The 21,363-nt window shown below is 35.7% G+C and overlaps 3 protein-coding genes and 1 long non-coding RNA gene across 6 annotated transcripts in view; 1 reads left to right on the top strand and 3 right to left on the bottom strand.

Annotated features, from left to right (window-relative positions):
• Nucleotides 1-1,398, bottom strand: part of LOC114525582 — a 37,821-nt gene extending 36,423 nt beyond the window's left edge. For all 3 annotated transcript variants that reach the window (XR_003687219.1, XR_003687220.1, XR_003687221.1), the window contains exons 1-2: nucleotides 1,240-1,398; nucleotides 759-794 (exon numbers count right to left, since the gene is read on the bottom strand). This is a non-coding gene — a long non-coding RNA (uncharacterized LOC114525582). The remainder of the gene's footprint in view (nucleotides 1-758; nucleotides 795-1,239) is intronic.
• A 621-nt stretch (nucleotides 1,399-2,019) lies between these two features.
• LOC114525786 (testis-expressed protein 43-like) lies at nucleotides 2,020-4,429 on the bottom strand. Its single transcript, XM_028547213.1, has 4 exons — nucleotides 4,246-4,429; nucleotides 3,579-3,672; nucleotides 3,135-3,198; nucleotides 2,020-2,761 (listed from the first exon to the last, which is right to left on the bottom strand). The coding sequence occupies exons 1-4, from the start codon at nucleotides 4,257-4,259 to the stop codon at nucleotides 2,625-2,627; spliced, it is 309 nt and encodes a 102-aa protein (XP_028403014.1). The 5' UTR covers nucleotides 4,260-4,429; the 3' UTR covers nucleotides 2,020-2,624.
• A 102-nt stretch (nucleotides 4,430-4,531) lies between these two features.
• Nucleotides 4,532-7,728, bottom strand: LOC114525785. Its single transcript, XM_028547212.1, has 2 exons — nucleotides 7,236-7,728; nucleotides 4,532-6,206 (listed from the first exon to the last, which is right to left on the bottom strand). The coding sequence occupies exons 1-2, from the start codon at nucleotides 7,592-7,594 to the stop codon at nucleotides 5,984-5,986; spliced, it is 582 nt and encodes a 193-aa protein (XP_028403013.1). The 5' UTR covers nucleotides 7,595-7,728; the 3' UTR covers nucleotides 4,532-5,983.
• Nucleotides 7,729-14,594: 6,866 nt separating this feature from the next.
• On the top strand, nucleotides 14,595-20,784 carry LOC114525736. Its single transcript, XM_028547155.1, has 12 exons — nucleotides 14,595-14,733; nucleotides 14,966-15,087; nucleotides 15,265-15,473; nucleotides 15,773-15,959; nucleotides 16,260-16,357; nucleotides 16,518-16,590; nucleotides 17,486-17,710; nucleotides 17,834-17,875; nucleotides 18,015-18,149; nucleotides 18,253-18,355; nucleotides 19,381-19,586; nucleotides 20,039-20,784. Exons 1-12 carry the CDS (start codon nucleotides 14,601-14,603, stop codon nucleotides 20,471-20,473), a joined length of 1,968 nt encoding a protein of 655 aa, XP_028402956.1. The 5' UTR covers nucleotides 14,595-14,600; the 3' UTR covers nucleotides 20,474-20,784.
• The last annotated feature ends 579 nt before the right edge of the window (nucleotides 20,785-21,363 follow it).

The raw sequence follows: 21,363 nt of genomic DNA, 5'->3' as shown, positions 1-21,363 counted from the left end.
CAAATTGTCAGATTTCTCTCCTTTTTTGAATAAAGACTGTCAGATAATAATATGGCAATTAACAATTTACCTCTGTGTACTCTTCTGTCTTGCAATCAACAGCGTTTGCCAGACACATTTAGATTAAGTGTATGATCAATACTATTTTTTAAAATTCATTAAGTAATTTCTTGATAACCACTTTAAATATTTTGTTTAATTAAAAAGGTAGGTACTTACTAACTAACACAATAATTGCTTATTGCTACATTTAATATATCCCTAAGGATCTATTTTTGTTAGCTTATTTTTTGATCCTTGGGAGTTTAATAACTATTATTGTAATATTTTTCTTGGAAAAGATTCACGATCACAACTCAAATATATAAACCCTTCTTTGTTGCTTCTTTCTTGTTTTTTCCAGCCATATATAGCTAAGGTCTCTTGTCCCTTGTGATGACAATCCATTTCGTCCCTTATAAGCACCACTAATCCTTAGTGCTGCCGTCCAGTAACCATGCAGTGGATAAACACAGAATTGCACAACTATGTTTATTATATTCATTTAAAAACCAACACCCTTTTTTATTAACCTCATGGCAAACAAACCTTTCAATTGATTTTCAATTGAACTAATATTTGCAACATGATAAACTTTAATCAGATTAAAACTTTGTGAATACCATAGAACCATTCAGCAGCTTGATTACTAGTGTCTAGTGGTACAACTAACGAAATTTAATTTTTTTCCCACCAAAACAAATCATATATCAACTTACGATTTCTGGACAATGCTAGAAGACTGGGGAAGTTCACTATAAAATAAAAATCAATGATCGCAAAATTAGAAACAAAAATAGAGATAAAATGGCTAAAGAAAATGACGGGCAAAAACAAGGCACTGTTAGGCTCTACAGAAAATGTTTTTAGGGGGGTTACCCCCGCTATAGAATTACATCCAAATGATCTGAGATATTAATACTCGGGATTTCCGCCCATTTTTTGCCAACATTTAATTTTAGGACCCTTTATTTTAGTTCAAATTACTTCGAAATCACATTTACACTACCAAAAAGCGCAACAAAACTTTAAAATTACGAGAATAAAACGTCCTTTATTTACACTACCTACGGCCACAGTCCAAAGTGCATGTGTCATGTATTTTTAAAACCGCCCGACCATGTTGCAGCAATACTGCAATAATTATCGTAATATACAGAACTTCTTAGATTAAATATATTAAAAAGAATAAGCACCTACCTCATTTTACCTTGTATTCTGTTGTAATTTGTTTAAAACCGTTGAAAATGAGATATTTTCTTCAAATTTTCCATGTGGTTCACGGCTTCCTTCGCACGATCACACGACGTTGCGGCAGCATGACGAATGTTACGAGCCTGCGAGCGCTACGTAATTCAAGCCAGCGGTGTTTTGAGGGCAACAAGAACATCTGCCATCAGACACACAATCAAACTTCAATGTCAGACTTTTAGCCTCTTAATCTCTAAACATTGGTGCCCAGTAAATAAACTTAAAAAGCCTTCCGGATTTCAATTGCAAATTCAGCTTGAGAACGAGATTGTGGCATCTTATCGCGCATGCGCCCACACATAAGCTCAATGAAGATGTGACGGATCTTTGCGCACAAGTGCGGAAAGGATGAGGAAAAATATTTTTCAACACGTTATTTTAATTAAAATGTCTACTGCAATGAAAGTGCACAAAAATTTATTTACCAGAATTTTGGGCTGATAATGGATGCACTGAGACTGATTTCACTATTTTTGTTGATTTTGCAGTGACATTGCCATTGAATCGTTGTGTATTTGCACACTGGAAACACCATCAATATATCAGAAGTTAATATAATTCAATTTGTAAATATTTTCCGTTAGAGCCTCGCTTATGAACGTGACAGCAGAGCCAAAAAATGGAGCAATCAAGCTGAAAATGAATAGGCCTAGTTCACTCGCTGAAAGTTGTCAGCAAGGAGGTATAACAGTAATAACATGCAAGTATTCTTTATCGTTTTTTGTTATCATGCGTTTATTTATTTCACACCAAAATACACATAATTAAGTTCAATGATATCATATATCATTGTCACACTGGACTGTCAAAACTGACAGGTTAAAACAGCTACTTTAGTCTAACCTCTTTGATGTATACGCTCGAGCTAATATTGAGACACCTGACAACCAGATCCGACAAAATTGGATCGTGTGAACAGAACTTATTAAAATTATATAGAAATTACTTTATAAGATATTATAAGGTTTTGGACGAAACTAGAGACATTCTACACGTTCTCTTTCTACCCAATATGATTTCGGCATTTCCAAATACTAGATATAGCATATAAATGCCGCAGAAATAAATAAACAATTTTTACCTATAAATTCCAAGGGTTAAGCATTTATCATTGAAAAAGTTGAGAAATTCTGTAGTTCCTCTACATTAAATTCTGTCGCATTCAATCCGTTTTTGCTCCTGCCGGCGATACAATACATAAAGTCTACTAGTTCTCAAAAACATCAATTCCGGAAATTATTTTGGCACCCAGTTTGCCAAGATTTAGGTACAGAGAGGCGTTTATGTTAGGGTTAGTTAATAAAATAATAATTAAAATAATGTCAATGGTGACATTAACTGACATAATGCATTAAACTGCTTCTATATTTAGACAGAGGAGAATGTATCCAGGGATTTAAAAGTTGTTCCCTTGAGACATCAATTCTTTTGCTTTCTACCATGCGACTTGGTTCTACGTGATTTAGTCGTTCTAAAAGTAATACAATTGCTTGATAAATTCTAGCTGATTAAAGCGTAGTCATTCTCGCGACCATGCTGTGGAAGGGCCCTGGGTACGAGAATTCATTGCTACCAACTTCTTTACTATAAGACAATCGTAAAATTTGGCATATTAAAAATACCCTTATACCGAGCGGTTTTTGGAGAACCTAATAGTTCGGAGTTGACTATATTTTGATGAAAGCACCCAGACGCTTAATCTCGGGACTATAAACTACTGATCTCTATTGCTGCTGAACGTATATTTTTTCAACAGAGCTACGAGGCTTGGCAGAGAGAATATTATCCTGCCAATGCCCTAAATGTATACCAGTATTTCTGTATAAAATTTTATATAATCATACCTCTACGTTCAAGATAGACACTTGTGTTAAATGGGCCATAAGGATAGTTTGCTTGTCTGCAGTTCTAAAAGTGGAACGAGGTTTAGGGTTTTTCCGAGGATTTAGATATCTTCACCACCCCTCTATTCGATTCAACTCTAACAAAAACTGGGTCACCCAGTGTCACCCAAGTCTGAACTTTGAATATACATAAGCGATCAAATCAGGGCCCACTCCTATGCCCGATGATTAGGCTATTAGGGTGTGTTGGTATTCTATCAAGTTGGGCTAAGATCGCGTAATGTGAAATTTGAAAGTCACTTTATCGGTCAGTTACATAAAATTATGGCCTTTTCAGACCGTTTCTATGCAAACCATTAAAGCTTTAGTACGTAGTATAGCGAGATAAGCGGATTTTCGGTGTACCGTAGCCCTTTTAGAGGTGATTTAGATCAGTTCACCGACCTGTACAATGAGACGGCGATTTTTCATATCAGTCGTCCAAGCAGGTACATATCTCTTGGGAATTACTGGATGATGTCGTGACCACACTGGTAGGCTAGAATTATAGTAAAATTGAAAACTTTCGTGATATCGATGAACTAAGTTTATAAAGATACACCACAGAGCCAGTTATATATGAAATGTAGTTAATTTATAGCTATAGTCAGTGACAGAATAATCCGTCATATGTGAGTGTATTTCACAAATAAACCGCTGCCGGTAGCTTTTCAGTGGATCTTTAATATATGACTACAAGGCTTGTATCTATCATCGTCGCAGTCTAAATTATATATAGGCTACAACGGAACCGGCGTTGCTAATGGTTCAAATGTCACGCAAAACGTTGGCTTCCCCGTTTCTGCTAACCCGTTTTATAGAAGTGCAATATTCATCTACAAATCTATACAAATTATACTGCCGAACACAAAGATTGATTCATGTCTAGACTGTTTATGCTGTAATTCGTGCCTGATTATAAGCTGTTTATTGGCGTGGTGCACTGACGCGTGCTTCACACATAGTCTAGATGATTATTAACTTTATTATAAAAATACATAGTCTAGTAACAGATACAAGCACGAGTCTCAACTCTGAACTAAAATTTTGTAAAGAGTATTGAGTTACTTACCTTGTGCTACTCATATCTCAAGCGACGTACACACAATGTCGAAATATAAATTTGGCAAACTTTTGTAATAAGCTAGCTCCAGCGCCAACGTTTATTATAATGTTTATATTAACGTCTATATTCACAACATAGCAACAATTCCGTCATCGGCTATTGGTTTAAGCGTAACTATGACAACGGTATGTCCACGTTTTAACCATGCGCACGTCACACAAAGTGTTTAAATATTTATAGTAACTAGAAATTTCTAATAGAAAGTGAACTGCTGCGAAATGTACATATCGATTTTTATTTAATTTTTTCCTAACATAATGTGACACATATCTAAATTATATGAAACATATCTAAAATAGGTTTATAATATTTATCATGACGTCACACACATGAAATTTATCATGACGTCACACACTACATACATACCAAAACAGCGAGATCGTTAGCCTGCGCCGCAGACCCATGCCCGAAATAGGCCCATGCCCGAAATAGAAAGGCGGGGTATTTCCGCCATATACCGTCTATGCGTAGACTACGAGATCGTATACGCATACAGAATAGAATGCTCCTCGCTTCGCTCGCAGCAATAATGTGTTTTTATTTCACATCGAATAGCAAGCTATTTTACTAAGTCATCTTGACTAAATATGAATGTGTATTTAAGTAATTGCATTGTCAACTCGGAAAAAAAATGTGATCAATAATTGGTTACTCTTAGCTATTCGTACCCATCCTGGTAACCAGGACTATAATACATATGCTATACCATGTTCAGTAATGAATGATCGTAAAGCTAAATACACTAATTTAGTGCTCGAGTTTCAGATTAGGTCCTAGGTTTGGTTTATGGCAACCTCGCAAGCCAGGTTTTTCTACCTGCGCTCTGAGGGCCACAAAAGCCTGGCCTGCCTGGGTTTATGGCTGATTAAGGTAAACACAAATGCTAAATCTTACCGTAAACCTAACCTAGTCTCAAGGATTAAATAAACAGTAAATTTCTGATTTCAGCTGGGACTAAATACGATATAGGAATTTTACTCATTCTAAGATGCTTTTTTCCGGCAATGGTGTGAGATTGTGTTCTGGCGAAACGGAACACAATCCCACACCATAGTGGGAAAAAAGCATCTTAGAATGAGTAAAATGCCTATATCATGCATATTTAGTCCTAGCTGAAATCAACAGGGGCGGTTGTACTAAAGCTGAGTGGACAGCGCTATCCACCGGATAGTGATTTATTCAGCCGTTTTAAACATGCTTTAAGATCAATGAAATTATAGATTGGCAAAGAACCCCAAATTTAAGAATACTAAATTCAAATTCAGGTTATGCCGAACAACGGGCAATTTTTGAGCATTAAAAAACCACTATCCGGTGGATAGCGCTGTGAAGCTTTCGTATCCAGGCCCAGAAGTCAGCGTGTTATTTCATCGGTGTGACCGCGTGTTGAGGGCGCGCTGACGAATGCACAACGTTATCCTTGTTTCCGCACACACGGATTGTCTCCGTATATCTCCTGTATAAATCAGGCTGTTGATGTCAAGTGAAGCGGGAGTGAGGATAAACTTTGCCCCATTTTCTACTTCTGTCAAAAAATAACTGGACTGTCAAGCACTAGGAATAACTTTACTGAACCAGAGTCAGCACATTGTGGCGTTTATTTTATTATATAACGAACCGGTTTATTTGAGCATTCAAACTCGCCATTTAACTCGTAAGGATGTGAATACCGTAATTCTTCTCTCTATTTTTTGGCATCGATGAAGGATTTTAGGAGAGCAACTCTTGTATCCAGGCATAACTCTTCTATAATCTCATACTGAATATCATACTCTTTAAAGAACTCGAGAAATATTTCTGTAAATTTGACAAGCTCTTCCATTTTGGGCACCATTCTTGTCCCGTCTTCCTGAATGCATTCTCTATGCGGCCTGATTATCACCGTCAATGTGTTTGAAGCTTTATGCCTGGTATAGTTTGAATGAAAAATCGTATTGAGTTGGAAAGCACACGTTGAAAACATCGATTTTATACGTAGCAATCAAGGCAATCTTAGAGTGCCAAGCAACCCATAGGGAAAACCCTTGGTCCGTGGTTGCCAGGCAACCGGCGTTTTAAAAAATGTTCAATAATACAGCTTTGCAACGTTTGCAAATTTCGTATACTTTGAATTCGTGTGCCCTTATTCTTTATGTACCGTCTTTTAAAGATATCCACCTTCGTTGCAGGCTGCGCGGGTAAAAAAACACTTAGTTTGTTCTGGCAGGTGTTTGACTGGTGTGACTTAACCCCCAAACGCGGTGCAACAATGGCCAACAAATAGAACAATTATACGTCGCTATTTCCTAAGCCATAATTTGCATGAAAACGAAACATTTTGACAGGTGCATAGTTAAAGTTTAATGCATCCAATCTTTGTTGCAGAGCTTCTATTGGGCAGTATATAGCAAGCGATATAAATGACTCGTCTTTCATTCCTGAAAAAAGTTGACCAAGTCCTATATTATTGCTTAAACACGTATGATAACACTCAAGACCCCATAATTGAGCCTTAATTAAACCTGGCATTCAATGGTCGAGTTAACACCAACTTTTAGATGAGAATTTTTATCCTAAATTAATAGTTTACATGATATACGAATAGCTTTAGTTCTGTGAAATGATCACACTCTTTCTACACCGCTGGGTGAGCAATATTCCGAAGTGATTTTCGTCAAAACTTTATTCTATTGGCTCATATTAGCTATTATTAATATGTATGCAAGTCGAATTCCTGGTCATTACAAACAAACTATTTGTACACGACAGTCGCTGAATAATGACACAAATGTTGTTTTCTGTATATAAGGGGTAATTTACAAATTGCTTACGAGATAGTTACGATACGCTATAGTTAATATGACTATCAGTATCTTTGGCCTATAAATATAGGTTAAATACCAGGTTAAATATACTTGACTGTCGAAGCATTACTTAACATGATACAAAGAACTCACCTTTTGATACATTCTTCGGCTTCTTTGGTGTTCATAATCTTCCTAAACCATTCTTCGCCCAGATACATTTTGCAATATATTATCGGATCTAGTCCACGGTCACTTATGTACGTTGTATTTTGTCTGCAAAGTTCTACATCGCTATGCCATTGTGCTCGCAAAATTTGCAGCTGGAACTCGTAAAATGTGGCGGGATTTATCTTCGGATTGAAGTCTTCGGCCTGCCATCGATTTTTGGCGAGTATTTTCCGGGCTATTTCATTCACCACATGAAAATCGTGGCCAGGTTCTACGAGTAAACTTTGGAGTAATGTGGTTTTGCCAGAGCTATGAGCTCCACATATAAACACACGCAACATAGCAAATCAACTATGTAAATTTCTTTGTTCGAATTTAAGTTTCATAACACAATAATAAACCGCCAAAGCATTTTTAATTGTGGAAAGTTTTTTGAGTCATCTAATCAGTTATTGAAATCGATAAAGAACGCCGAATTTGCAATAAATGAGGTCAAGTGTACAGCTTTTAAGTTCGGTCTTCCAGGAAATTGACCAACTTACGAAGAAAAGGCGGAAGCGGTTGTTCATTTCAATCGATCGATTTCTAGATGTTTATAAAATGACCTGCTCTGACATGCAATTTTTTAACCAATAAATAATTTTCAATTGATTAAATAAAACCTTATCTAATAGCGGGATTTTCGCATTTTCTTCGCATATTTACGGAAAAAATAATTCGTAGACGCTGGATAGCAAACTTTCAGTTTCAACTTTTGGTTACGTCATCTTACGTTTAATTCGCCGGCAACGGAACTGTACCAGACTGTCTAATGCATCTACGACTTTGAAATTTTGTTATCAAACGTTTTGAATCGAGAAAGATACCAATTATTAGCTATGTTGCGGGTGTTTATATGTGGAGCACACAGCACAGGAAAAACCACATTGCAGAATCGGCTTTCAAATGAAAAACTTTCTCGCAAGTTTCACAATGTAGAAGAAATAGCCCAAAGAATATTGAACCAATGTGGACGGCAAGCAAGCGATTTTGACCCGAGGGAAGACCCAGAAGAATTCTACATTTTGCAGCTTAAAATTCTACAAGCGCAAATGCACGAGGATGAAGAGCTCAGCAGAGAGAACACATCTTATATAAGTGACCGTGGGCTGGATCCGATTATATATTGCAAGATGTATTTAAATGATGAAAAGTTTAGGACGTTTATGGAAACAAGAGAAGCCAAAAAAAGCATTGAAATGTAAGTTAGTTATACCGTATGTTGAGTGATGTTTCGAGCAGAATAGCCATGTATTTTTAAATCCAAACAAAACGGAGAAAAAGTTGAAAATAATAAAAGGACTATTGAGTTAGGTAGTCAAACCACTAAGAAGTTACATTTGAGTATGGAAAAATCGTAATTTGATGAAATCGAGTAAACTTCTTTAAACTAGAAATATTTGTTTTTACATGTATGATGAACAAATATAATATGTACCCAATTTAAGCAATATTAAAACTGAAAGATTTCGGACTAAGCTAAATATTCCCCCGACTTTCAACCAGTAGGGGGCTAAACCTCTTATACAATATTTCAAATAGAGACATACTTTCTAAACGATTTGCGCAATTGACATTGTCAGATTTTACAGAAATGTTCAAACTGTATTTGAAAATTGTTAATTCCGGATTCAACTGAAGGTAAAATTTTATATTTTACAACGGTTTCGGACAATTTTACTGACCTTCTTCAAGCTTTATGTTAAATACCTTGATTACATAGAAGCTTTATAGAAATGATTTTGCATAGAACTTCATGGGTTCAAATGCCCCGCTGGTTGGTACTTGGCATGTCGTTGAAATTCCGTATAAATTCACTTATTCCGGGTGTTAAACTATTTCAAGGCATCAAGCATCAAACACATTGACTGTGATCTTAAAGCCTCATGCAGAATGTGTTGAGGAAAATAGAAGAAGAATGGTGCCCAGAATGGATGAGCTGGTCCAGTTCACCGAATTATTTGAGCAGTTCTTGAAAGATCACAACATTCACTATCACGTCATAGAAGAGTTATGCTTGGAAACGAGAGTCGCTAATTTAAAGTTTCTTATCAAAAAGGCTATAAAAGAAATGTATTCATCACATGATTGACATGCATTGAATGAAGGGCACCAGATAGCTAGAACAGGCATGCAACACCACATTTAATCTCAATATATGCATAATGCGTAGCACTAATATGAAGACGGTCAAGGACTGTTTTGTCTTCCCGATCGTGAGTCATGAAGTCAAAACAATGCAGTTTATGGCAAATGCCAAACTGCTAATAAACTTTGCGTTTCATCTAGATAAATCGCAGTTTAAATAAGTTAAGTCATAATTCTACATAAAGCTCGTGATTTTTAGCATTGATTGATGTAAGAGAGCAATGGGCCACTGCAGTCGTATTTAGCAAAGCAGTAAATTCAGCTTTGCAGTATATTTTTCTCGTAAAGAATTTAATGCTTGAACGACTTCATACACTTTTAGCCGTCCAGGCATTACAAGCTAATGTTATATGGCAAACGTGAACGCATACTGCTAAACAATATTTAATCTTTGGCTAAATAGATCATTCAATAGGCTTTTGCTTTCCTCTATCACTGCAGATATCACGAGTTTTTCGTGAACGTTTATGACCCGACGAAATTGTCGCAGACTTTAAGGCCTGTTTCAGGCGTAGATTACTTTACCTAAAACCCAAAACAATAATCCGATCGTCATTTCAAATATCGCATGTGCTGAATTCAAATAGTTGCGGGCTCTATTCCTTATGATCAGCGACAGTCAAAAAATGGCATATTTCTAGAAATCTTTACTTGCTATTATTACTTGTCTTTTACTTCAAGCGAATTGTATTCGATACATGCAAAATGCGACCTTTGAAACAGGCCTAAGACACCGAAGACTTCAGCTCATTAACATTAGGTTCGGCACATGAAATTGTGCAAAATTTGCAGCTGGAACTCGTAAAATGTGGCGGGATTTATCTTCGGATTGAAGTCTTGTCCATCCATTTTTGGCGAGTATTTTCCGGGCTATTTCATTCACCACATGAAAATCGTGGCCAGGTTCTACGAGTAAACTTTGGAGTAATGTGGTTTTGCCAGAGCTATGAGCTCCACATATAAACACACGCAACATAGCAAATCAACTATGTAAATTTCTTTGTTCGAATTGTAATTTTTTATAACACAATAATAAACCGCCAAAGCATTTTTAATTGTGGAAAGTTTTTTGAGTCATCTAATCAGTTATTGAAATCGATAAAGAACGCCGAATTTGCAATAAATGAGGTCAAGTATACAGCTTTTCAGTTCGGTCTTCCAGGAAATTAACCAACTTACGGAGAAAAGGCGGAAGCGGTTGTTCATTTCAATCGATCGATTTCTAGATGTTTATAAAATGACCTGCCCTGACATGCAATTTTATAACCAATAAAATATTTTCAATTGATTAAATAAAACCTTATCTAATAGCGGGACTTTCGTATTTTCTTCGTATATTCACGGAAAAAATAATTCGTAGACGCTGGATAGCAAACTTTCAGTTTCAACTTTTGGTTACGTCATCTTAATTTTAATTCGCCGGCAACGAAATTGTACTCAGATATAGAAAGTCTAATGCATCTACGATTTTAAAATTTTGTTATCAAAGGTTTTGAACCGAGAAATATACCAAATAAGTTATTAGTAATGTTGCGGGTGTTTATATGTGGAGCACACAGCACAGGAAAAACCACATTACGGAAGAATTTGCTTTCAATTGAAAAACTTTGTCGCAAGTTTTACAAAGTAGCCCCCCCCCAAAGTAGAAAAAATAGCCCGGAGGATATTGAAACAATGTGGATGGCAGGCAAGCGATTTTGACCCGAAGGAAGGCCCAAAAGAATTCTACAATTTGCAGCTTAAAATTCTACAAGAACAAATGCACGAAGATTAAGAGCTCACCAGAGGCAGAGATTGAGAGAGTATACCGTATATAAGTGACCGTGGGCTGGATCCGATTATATATTGCAAGATGTATTTAAATGACGAAGAGTTTAGGACGTTTATTGAAACAAGAGAAGCCAAAAAAGCATTGAAATGTATGTCGAGTTATACTGTACCAAAACGCTTTTAAACACGAATAATGAAGACAACTGAAATTCTATTTACTCCGGATATTTTGCATTTCGAAATTAAATTAGTTTTAATTAGTGTCGGTACTTTTGGTTTGATGGAAAAGCGCCTTGTGGATAGCTAAAACAACAGTATAGATAATTTTATCTTTAATTAAAAAATCTTGATCTATTCAAATCCAGACGTCAATTTCATCGAAGCTTGAATGAGCATTGCAAAATTAGTATATATGATTCACTATAATAAATTGAGGGAATAGGAACTAATTTTGACTGACGTCAGTGACCTGGTGTCAATCTGATTGATCTGATAAGCTCTCAAAAAGCTGAAGGAAGATGTTTAAACTCGCTAAATGTATGTATGGTGAACAAACATTTGGAAAATGATGTTGTGTGAAAATACAAACGCATACTGCGTGGAAAATTGTCGCTTGCTGGTTCATTCGTAGCATATAGGCCAACGCATATGACCATATATATAAATTTTATAAATGGGTTGCGAGATCCATAATACACGCACTCCTGTAAAAAACGCCTATGGTCAAATAATAAAGGCCTATTCATACTGTGTACTTTGAATTAGCTATATACATATCTATGTGACCACAAGGAAAATCCGAAATGCAGATATAATAATTTTATGTGATCATTCTTGACAAATGAACAACCACATGTCTGACTCCTTAATAATTACCTTGATTCTAAGCGGTAAGCCACTGAGTATATTCTGTTTGTGCATTTTTGCATGTATTAACGGCGTTAACTCGTGCAATGCTATTTACATGTACTATTTATGTCAAAAAGCTTCAAATCATGTTTATTTCACTTATTTCCTACGCCCTTGATCAATAAATAAATATACATTTGGTAGTTAATATTCATGTATGCATCATAACTATTTGAATGAGTTCCGATTAATCTAATAAGCAGGCGACACCATCCTGTGAATCATTATCTCTCGAGAAGCTGAAGGAAGTGTTAGAACTCGCTGCTTGGTAGCCAAAATTCACAATATGATCATGTCTGCAAAAGTTTTGCAGAAAATGCTGATGTTTGCGGCTTTTCTGAATATTCTTGTGGTCCCTTCTTTATCGCAAGGGAACAAGGTTAGTTACGTATTGCTACATGACATTTTACAACCCTTTTATCTAATTTCTGCTATATCAGTTATATCTGCAGCATGTTTCAAACAGTTGCAGTAAAAGTTTGCATCTGGCTTAAGCGACTATAGCTTTCTTTCAGCTTCCTCTGAATGTAAGATTTGATACAAGATGCATGCATGTAAATGCTACGAAAGGCTTTGATTATGCAAGTACTATAACAGTCTGACTGGTAAGAATAGCTAGAATGGTCAAGTAGCGGTGGTAAGCAATCGTGGTAGTATAATTGGGCGCAATATAGCAACAGTCGCTATAGAACATCTGAAATGTCATTCTTGGCTCATTAACCTAATTTCGAAGCAATTGAATTACAATTAACGCACACGGAAATATAAGCTTTACCTAATTTGTATATAAGTTGGGCTTTTAGGCTGTAACATTATATTACACGGAACAATATTTTAACGAAACGCATAACAATCGTCGTTAGGGGAGGACGAGATAATTGCCCTTCAAAGCATCTGATTTGAAATGGTTAGTTTAATATTACAAGCTGGGAAATTTTTTGTTCATTCCTACACAATTTAATCTGCATCCGCATGCTTGATTGAGGTCAGTGAAAAGTAGTGTAAAACTGATTTGGGACTTGAGTGTTCATAGGGCAGCTGCTATAATTCAATACCCCCCCCCCGGTGGCCTGCACTAATAGCGTTATGCCGAGATTTTTTTTACAATAAATTGAGGGAATAGGAACTAATTTTGACTGACGTCAGTGACGTGGTGTCAATCTGATTGATCTGATAAGCTCTCAAGAAGCTGAAGGAAGATGTTTAAACTCGCTGAGTGTATGCATGGTGAACAAATATTTGGGAAATGGTGTTGTGTGCAAAACAAACGCATACTGCGTGGAAAATTGTCGCTTCACGCCCTGGTTCATTCGTGGCATATAGCCAACGTATATGACCATATTTTTGCATGTATTTACGTCAACTCATGCAAAGCTATAAAGCAAATGAATCATTGCAGATATATACATGCAAGCAGCATTTTGAACAAATACATCGCAATTTTTAGCTGTTTATTAACATTTGTTATCTTGAAGATTACTTCGTGGTCGCATTTGATGTCAGTCTATACAAAGAGAGACAAGCTCTCAAGAAGCTGAAGGAAGATGTTTGAACTCGTTGATTGATAAACAAAGCATTTGCAATGTTGTTCACAAACGTGTGTATATAGACTAAAACCTGACTTCCTTATACCACATTCCTGCCATTCTTGTCGCCTCTATCCTGAGTAATCGAGAGGCAACAACTATACTTTATCATCAAGTTGCTTCGTTACATTTTTCTTCTTAGCATGCTGAAACTATATACTTCCTTTGTACTTTGAATTAGCTATTCATCCTACTATCCGCCTTTTGTTAACACGTCGAGTCGTAGTTTCCCATTGAAATTACGTCGGCTAGGGACTTGAATTTCAACATCGATGGTAGTGTATCCCTAACCCTATAACATAACAAAATTTTTGCACACTTGGCATGCAGGATGATCCAAACCAGACAAGCGTTGGAAAAAGCTAAACGAACTATACACAGTATATTTCGTAATACACTATACCCTATAGACAGATACAAATCGCATGGGCTTGTCCATCTCTTTAAGACATCGTCTGACGATGCAGGACTTACGCCTGTATTCAAAAAGCTCACTCACACTCATACTCATACACTCATACTATTTACACTGAAAATCAAGGCTGGAAATACCGCCATTGAAACGTTATGAGAAGATTAAGATCTCCCACTCAATGAGTTTGAGTGTGAGTGAGCTTTTAGAATACAGGCGTTAGTCTACACGATTTGAGAATCAGCCACTATGTCATTCAGCGAAGCATACGACGTTTTTATTGTATTTATAGGCGTGGCTAATAACTGCATCAATTTTGCCCTTAGTCGAGCTTCAACTTGACGAAGACAAGGAATGCAATGTCGTATACAAATTATAGAAAAAAATATTGTAATTAAGAGAAAATACTTTATTAGGTTTCGTATCAGAAAAAGTGAACACCATTCTTCGTGCTACTGAATATAAGTTTTGTGATCTTATCGCATGACTTCTTTGCAGACGCTTTCAAAATGCAACATTGGTCAACATCTCAAGCACAAGTGCAGAACAGGACAGTTAAAACTGATGATTTGCACAGAAAAAATTTCAGGCATACCTCAATGGAAATTTGCTGATGGTAAAATATTTTCGTAGGAGTTACATGCAACATTTAGAATAACCTGAAATTTTAGATTAAAGCTTTTCATTGTTTTGAATGAGATTTACACTCGTAACGAAATGTTTCGTGCACTTAAATGGATGATAGTCTCTAAAGCCATCAATTTATCTGTTATTACATCTCATCGATTATATACTCCCATTTTATAAGTTTCTTATCAACAATAGTTTTATGCATATTCATACCACAGGTTCCCCAACATTGGGTGAGATATTCAACCCAGCCCGGGATTGTCCTGACATTGTTGATCAATTGCCTGAAGCAAAGGACGGATTTTATTGGATTGTTTTGCCAAATGGAACCAAACACAAGGTATAACTATTGAGATGAACATGATTGCAATGCTAATTTCAGCTGGAGTATTAAATCTATTTTTCACGTGTTATGACTTCTAAATACACGTGGTACTTCTCGCATGGAACGATAAATATACATACGTAAAACGATAAATATACATATACTTTAAAACCATTTTCTTGGACAAATTAGGTTTGGTGTGATGTGCATACGGATGGTGGGGGATTCACCTTGGTCGGAAAGAAAGATAGCCCCCAAACCTGGACAGTTCCGTCATCTTCGACTCCAGTTTACCCCCAAGGACCTCCACAATGGTCAAGTGTTCTCGGTGACATGAAAGTTCTAGATTTTAGAGTACAATTTTCGACAGATAAAAGTTTCGAAGGAACAAAAGCTGACTGGTAAGAATAGCTAGAATGGTCAAGTAGCGGTGGTAAGCAATCGTAGTAGTATAATTGGGCGCAATATACATATGTATATATATTTTGTATAATTATATATGTATATACAAATTTAAAAAAAAACACTTAGAAAGGTACCATGAAATGTAACGTGGACAAATGGAGATCGATTTATGATTATTAGAATCTAATTGAACCGCAGCTTTGGTTTTGATAAGAAAATAGATGGAACAATAATTTAAGAATTGCTGAAACTTCGAATGAAATAGTCAGGAAAGTTGGCAATTGTTTTACTCTAGGCTGTACCGATTAAGCGCAAAGCGAATCCTGGGAAATCTTTTTTCCGCTCATAACAACAGTTGTCCATATCTTCAAGCTGGAATTGGAAATATTTCATTTGTTAAAGATCTAATGACTCAAAGTGTTGTGACTAAAAACTTCACATGCTCAAAGTTTGGACCAGATACTCATCAAAAATTGGGTTGGGTAATGTATCTAATTTTCTTAATCCATATATTCACAATGTCGAAATCACTGTAAACATATAATGTAAGCATGCAGTGTGCTTATTGAATAAAAAAACAAATTGAAATCGAAAAGGAGTTCCTAGAATGTCTGGGTGGTTACGAATATAGACTGTTTAGGTGCCAAAATGCAAAAAAGACAAAAAGGTAAAAAAGCCCGGAAATTTAAAAACCGACGGAGGATCTTTGCCACTAGTTAAAATTAGCATCAGCACTAAAAAGATTTGTCATGGGCCGTAACACTGATCTTATTCTCGTATAGGGACGGATGAATTACTGTCTTCAAAATGACTGCAAACATGGTTATGCAATATTTTCTGATGCACTCGGATTTCGATACGATAAATTTGGGTCATATAGGTATATACTATTTGCATATACTTTCTAGAATACTGAAATAAGTATCACTGGATATGAGAAATAGATAGAACATTGAAAACATTATCTCAGATTGCACCCTATTCTTAGTGCAGGAATGATGATTAATAAATTATATGCAATCTCGTCTTTTCTTTTACAGTTTCAGCGCAATTTCACCCTATTCTGGAATGAATCACGATGCGACAGCATTTATTGGATGTGATCAAGACAAGGTAAAATTGCAATATGATTTTTTTTAGTTTCACTGAGGAAACAGTTAATGGATAAAAATTCAATTATGATTTTTGGCACTTCACTCGATGTACGTAAATTCTAGAGGTTGAAAGGGTCTTAATTTTCGAGTAGAATTATTAATTATTAATTGCCGAGAGCATTGCACCGGCATCGCAAAAGCGTTGGTTCGATTCCTGCCGGAAGACCGATAGTTCACTCATTTTTCTATCAAATGTTCCTGTCTTGAATTTGAAGTGTGTATAATTCGACTCGAAAATAACACCCTTTCAACCTCTAGGATAAAAATTCAATTCTAAAATACTTATCATTCACAAAAATTACATTTGTATCTAGTACTGATTAAAATTTTCACTTCAAGTTCACTTTGGCAATATTTTTTTTGTGAAATTCCACAGGACGTATCAGAAACGAACCTAACGAAACAAAAACTATGTTTAATATTAAATTGTAAGATCATAATGGTAATTGCAACACATGTTGTTGATTTCATAATTCGTGCACAGTACGTTTACCAGTACATCATATTTGAAAGTTTATAACGTAAAAATATGCCTATAACTTCGCGTCTTCGGTCACGCACGCACCAAATTGTCTGAAAATTTGATAACTTAGGTCTGTAAAATCAAACTGCAACTTCACGTTGTTTTACTTGCAAAAAACAAGCAATCGAGCAGTCCTTTGACTAAAAACAATGTTAACAATGTTAGATGCAGAAAAAGATTTCAATGTTATTAATGCAGAAAAAGATTTCATAAAAACTAAAAAAACGAACTTGCATGCGTGTCACTTTGTATCTATCATTTCGGACAAAGCCTACTGAAGTATTTTTGTCTGTTTCCTTTGTCCATCCATTAATATTTGCCTTTTCTATAGTGTTGTGCGTGTTTTGGTCCCAAAGGTGGACTACGAAACTACTGTGGTCCTAAATGTACTGCAATTAATGGTGGAAAAGTGATAAAGAATGCTTTTGCTTGGTTTTGGGTGAGAAACAGAATGCCAAAGAGACTGTGGAAAAGATGCATGGAGTTTATGATGAAGAATTCAGCTGGGAAATCTGAAATGTATTTCATTGATTCGAAAACAGGCACGCCACACAAGGTAAATGATATAAATCATGCCGGATTTGAACTAGGTTTGGGTTTAATTCAAGATCACAGGTTTACCGACTGAGCCACTAAACGCAATAGGTTCCTTTTGTACTCACAGCTTTATCCTTTTCAGGGGTCATGCTCCGAACATCTCAATGCATTTTTAAATGAGGGAGTAAGTATATTCGCCGGATTGGCCACAATTTAAATCGTCGGTTTAAGGCTGGATCAACGAAAGGGATCAACAGATCATTATTCTGTTGAAAAAGATGTTCTTAGCGTTTGTTTTAACAGCTTCGCTTTCTGTTTGACAGACATTAACCGTGTCTGACAAGAAAAGTTTAGAAAAGACTCCAAATGTTCCAGGCCTTCTATCTTACCGTAAAGATGATAAACAAATTTATGTCAATCAGGGATCAAAGTGGCAAGCATTGAGTAAAAAGAAAGAGGTTATATAGTGAATTCTTATAAAATAATATTTTTGCTAGGCTTAGAAATTGTCATTTCATCTATCAAACGATAATGTTGAAACACAATCTCCATGATTTGTAGGTCATCCAATTGAACAAAGCGCTCAAATTTGAAACACGGTCTTTAAAAAAGGAAATAAATATGCTTGAAAAGAAAATTCAAAAACTTAAAGACAAAGATCAAGGTAAACTAACTAGAAATTCATGCATGCAAAACCCCTCTCGCTTATTTGAGGCAATTAACATATATTTCCAAAAATGAAAGGTTATTGACTAAATATTGTGAAATGAAATTTTGTTTAGTAATGTAATTTTGTCAGTAATTCTGTTGAAAAGTAGAAAAAGCATAATCATTCGTAACTATTGAATTATCGAAATAATAAGTAAGATCTCTATCCTTCTATCAAGTACAAAAATGTATTACGAACAGTTCCAAATATCTCAAATTTTCAGCGAAACTTCAACTGTTTTTTTAACCAAATTCACCTTTAAACTCAAATTTCAAAATACTTTCTTTTGCTAATTTAAAACAGCTTTTAGCATGTCATACCATTTATTCATAAGTCTACATATCAAACCTACAACATGTACATGACTATTAGCCCAAAATCTACCCATTTAGTCGTTCGAAAAACACCCCAAACAGTCTTAAAATCGTAGTTTTTGCCACCATTTGAAACACAGTTTTTTTTTGTCTGACGACACATCTTTTGAAATTTTCTTTCCAACAATTTTACCTAATTTTCGGATGATCCAAGGTCAAAGATTTATTTTCAAAAGAGGTTTAAAATGACAATTATTACGACACACCGAAATTTTAGATTTGTTAGGTACCAGTCTTAACTGTCTCGAACTGGCGCATGACTGACAAAAGCGTCCCCCAACGTCCATGACATAATGGCGGAAAACTTCAATTTAGCATTTTCCCGGGTGTAATTAAAATCTTCGGACGGAATTAGTAGCCTTGGTTCGGCTCGGGCCAAGCACTATCCTGGCATACACTAATGCATTCGTATTAGAAATAAAAAACGAGATCTTCGAAAACTTCTATAATGAAAAATTTTTAGTAAGGTTAATTGATATTAATCTAATTGGTAAAACCTAAATGGCATTTTTGTATACAGACATAATATTAGAACTGTACAAATACTGCATTATCTTACGTGTGAGAAATTTCTGATTAGTGAAAACATTATTATAAAAATTATAGAAATTCTAAGCCGCATTGATGTATTGTACCTACCAACAACCTGTTCAGGCGTGAAAACACGGCTGCCATCGTCAAAAAGTGGAAAATATTTTATAAATCCAAAAAATCAGGGACTTTCAACTAAAATTCAAGTGCATTGTGACATGACCTCAAAGAATGGTGTTGGCGTTACTGAAATCGGACATGACAGTGAAACAAGTATCAAGGTAGAATTTTCATAATTTTTTACATCGTTTTTTACATCGTTTCATCGAACTTTTTTGGCGATTTTTTCCTAGGTTTTTTACAACAAAGTTTTTATTTATCGAAATTGATCGGATATTTTAAGAATTGCATTGACCCAAAAAACCCTAAATTAAAGATACAAACTTTAAAGAGACACTTTTTTTTACAATATATGCTTTAGAAGCATTTCAAACTGTATTTGTTTTGAGAAACTTGTCGAAGAATGATACAACTAAATCATGAATCAATCGCTTTCAGAAACGAAGAACAACGTTGGTAAAAACATTAGCGAGGAAATTAAAAAACATACATGCAATCGTTGCAAACATTGATCTTTTACATGAAGTACTCGTCCTTACAGACAATATTTTCAAACACTAAAAACTCACCATTTTAGACCATTACAAAATGACCACGTTTCATGATTTTTTAGGTGGATGGTTACGAAGTGCATGGTTCATACCGCAGAAAAATTAAGTACGACATCGCCATGGATCAGATTGCCGCAATTATTTCCCGATCCACACGTTGCGAGCAATTTGTTAAGTATAAGTGCTACAACGCTGGTTTTTGGTTTAGCGCACCAGCGTCTTGGTGGGTATCACGACAAGGATCGCAAATGAAGTATTGGGGAGGAGCAAGTCCAAACAGTGGAAAATGCGCTTGTGGAATGACCAACAGTTGTTTAGATCGAAGCCAAGGATGTAATTGTGATCAAAATAACAATGTTTGGAGTGAGGACAGTGGCTATCTGACAGACAAGAACACACTCCCGGTAACGGAAGTAAGATTCGGAGATACTGGCACTTATATTGGAAATCCAGAGTACGGCTACCACACGATAGGAAAACTTCGGTGTTGGAAGTAATTGAAATATTACTATTTTCTTGTTATTCTTAAGCTTATATACCCGTATATAGTCACCGACCACCAGAGTTTAGTTCATAAAGCAGTATATACTTATTCACTTCGATTAATGGAATATACTGCATATAGTAAAGTAGTTTATATAAGTAGCTTAATCGTTTCCATGTGAAAGCATACGATTAGACCTAGTTTTCGATCAAAAGCATTAACACATCTTTTAAAGATCTCTTCTGTCAGTATAACTTGGAATACATAATAGAGTTTCCCAAACATTTTTTCCTCAATATTGATTTTTTGGATGTCTATAACGTGAGAAAATCTGAGGGCAATAGTATAAAGGTCTATTTACAAGATCCCATTTTTTTGGATCCAATTTCGCACTTCTGATGGAGGTTTTATGGTCTTTTGACTTGCAATCCATATAGGCAGCAAATCATCTGACATTATCATCTGAATTCAATATTGTGTGAACAATAAAATTAGGCACTTTCCAGATTACAGCCACTAAGCAACAGGGGCCGGTTGTTCGAAAGGCGTTTAGCTTAAACGGTGGATAAGTTCAAAATAGAAAGCAAAACTGTATATTTATTGAACAACTGAGCTGATATATTTCGATGTAAATAGCTTAATTGTCAATGGAAGTACATATTTAATGCATAAGATGCAGATTTAGTCATTCACAAGATGCATGAGAGTAATTTTAAACTTTGGCATATCCACCGTTTAAGCTAAACGCCTTTCGAACAACCGGCCCCACGCTGATATTCGATTCAACAAAAAATTCGACTTAAAAGTGTCAACTACATTTTGCGCATATTTAATTATTCGGTAACTCCAAAAATAACGGTTCTGATTTGCCAAACCCGTCGCCAAATAGCATCAACAGGTAAC

Source organism: Dendronephthya gigantea, unplaced genomic scaffold, assembly GCF_004324835.1.
Source record: "Dendronephthya gigantea isolate DGI-Jeju-01 unplaced genomic scaffold, DenGig_1.0 000035F, whole genome shotgun sequence".
Classification (NCBI taxonomy): Eukaryota; Metazoa; Cnidaria; class Anthozoa; order Malacalcyonacea; family Nephtheidae; genus Dendronephthya; species Dendronephthya gigantea.
Note: the sequence above shows the minus strand (reverse complement) of the source record. Positions and strands in the feature narration are given on the sequence as shown.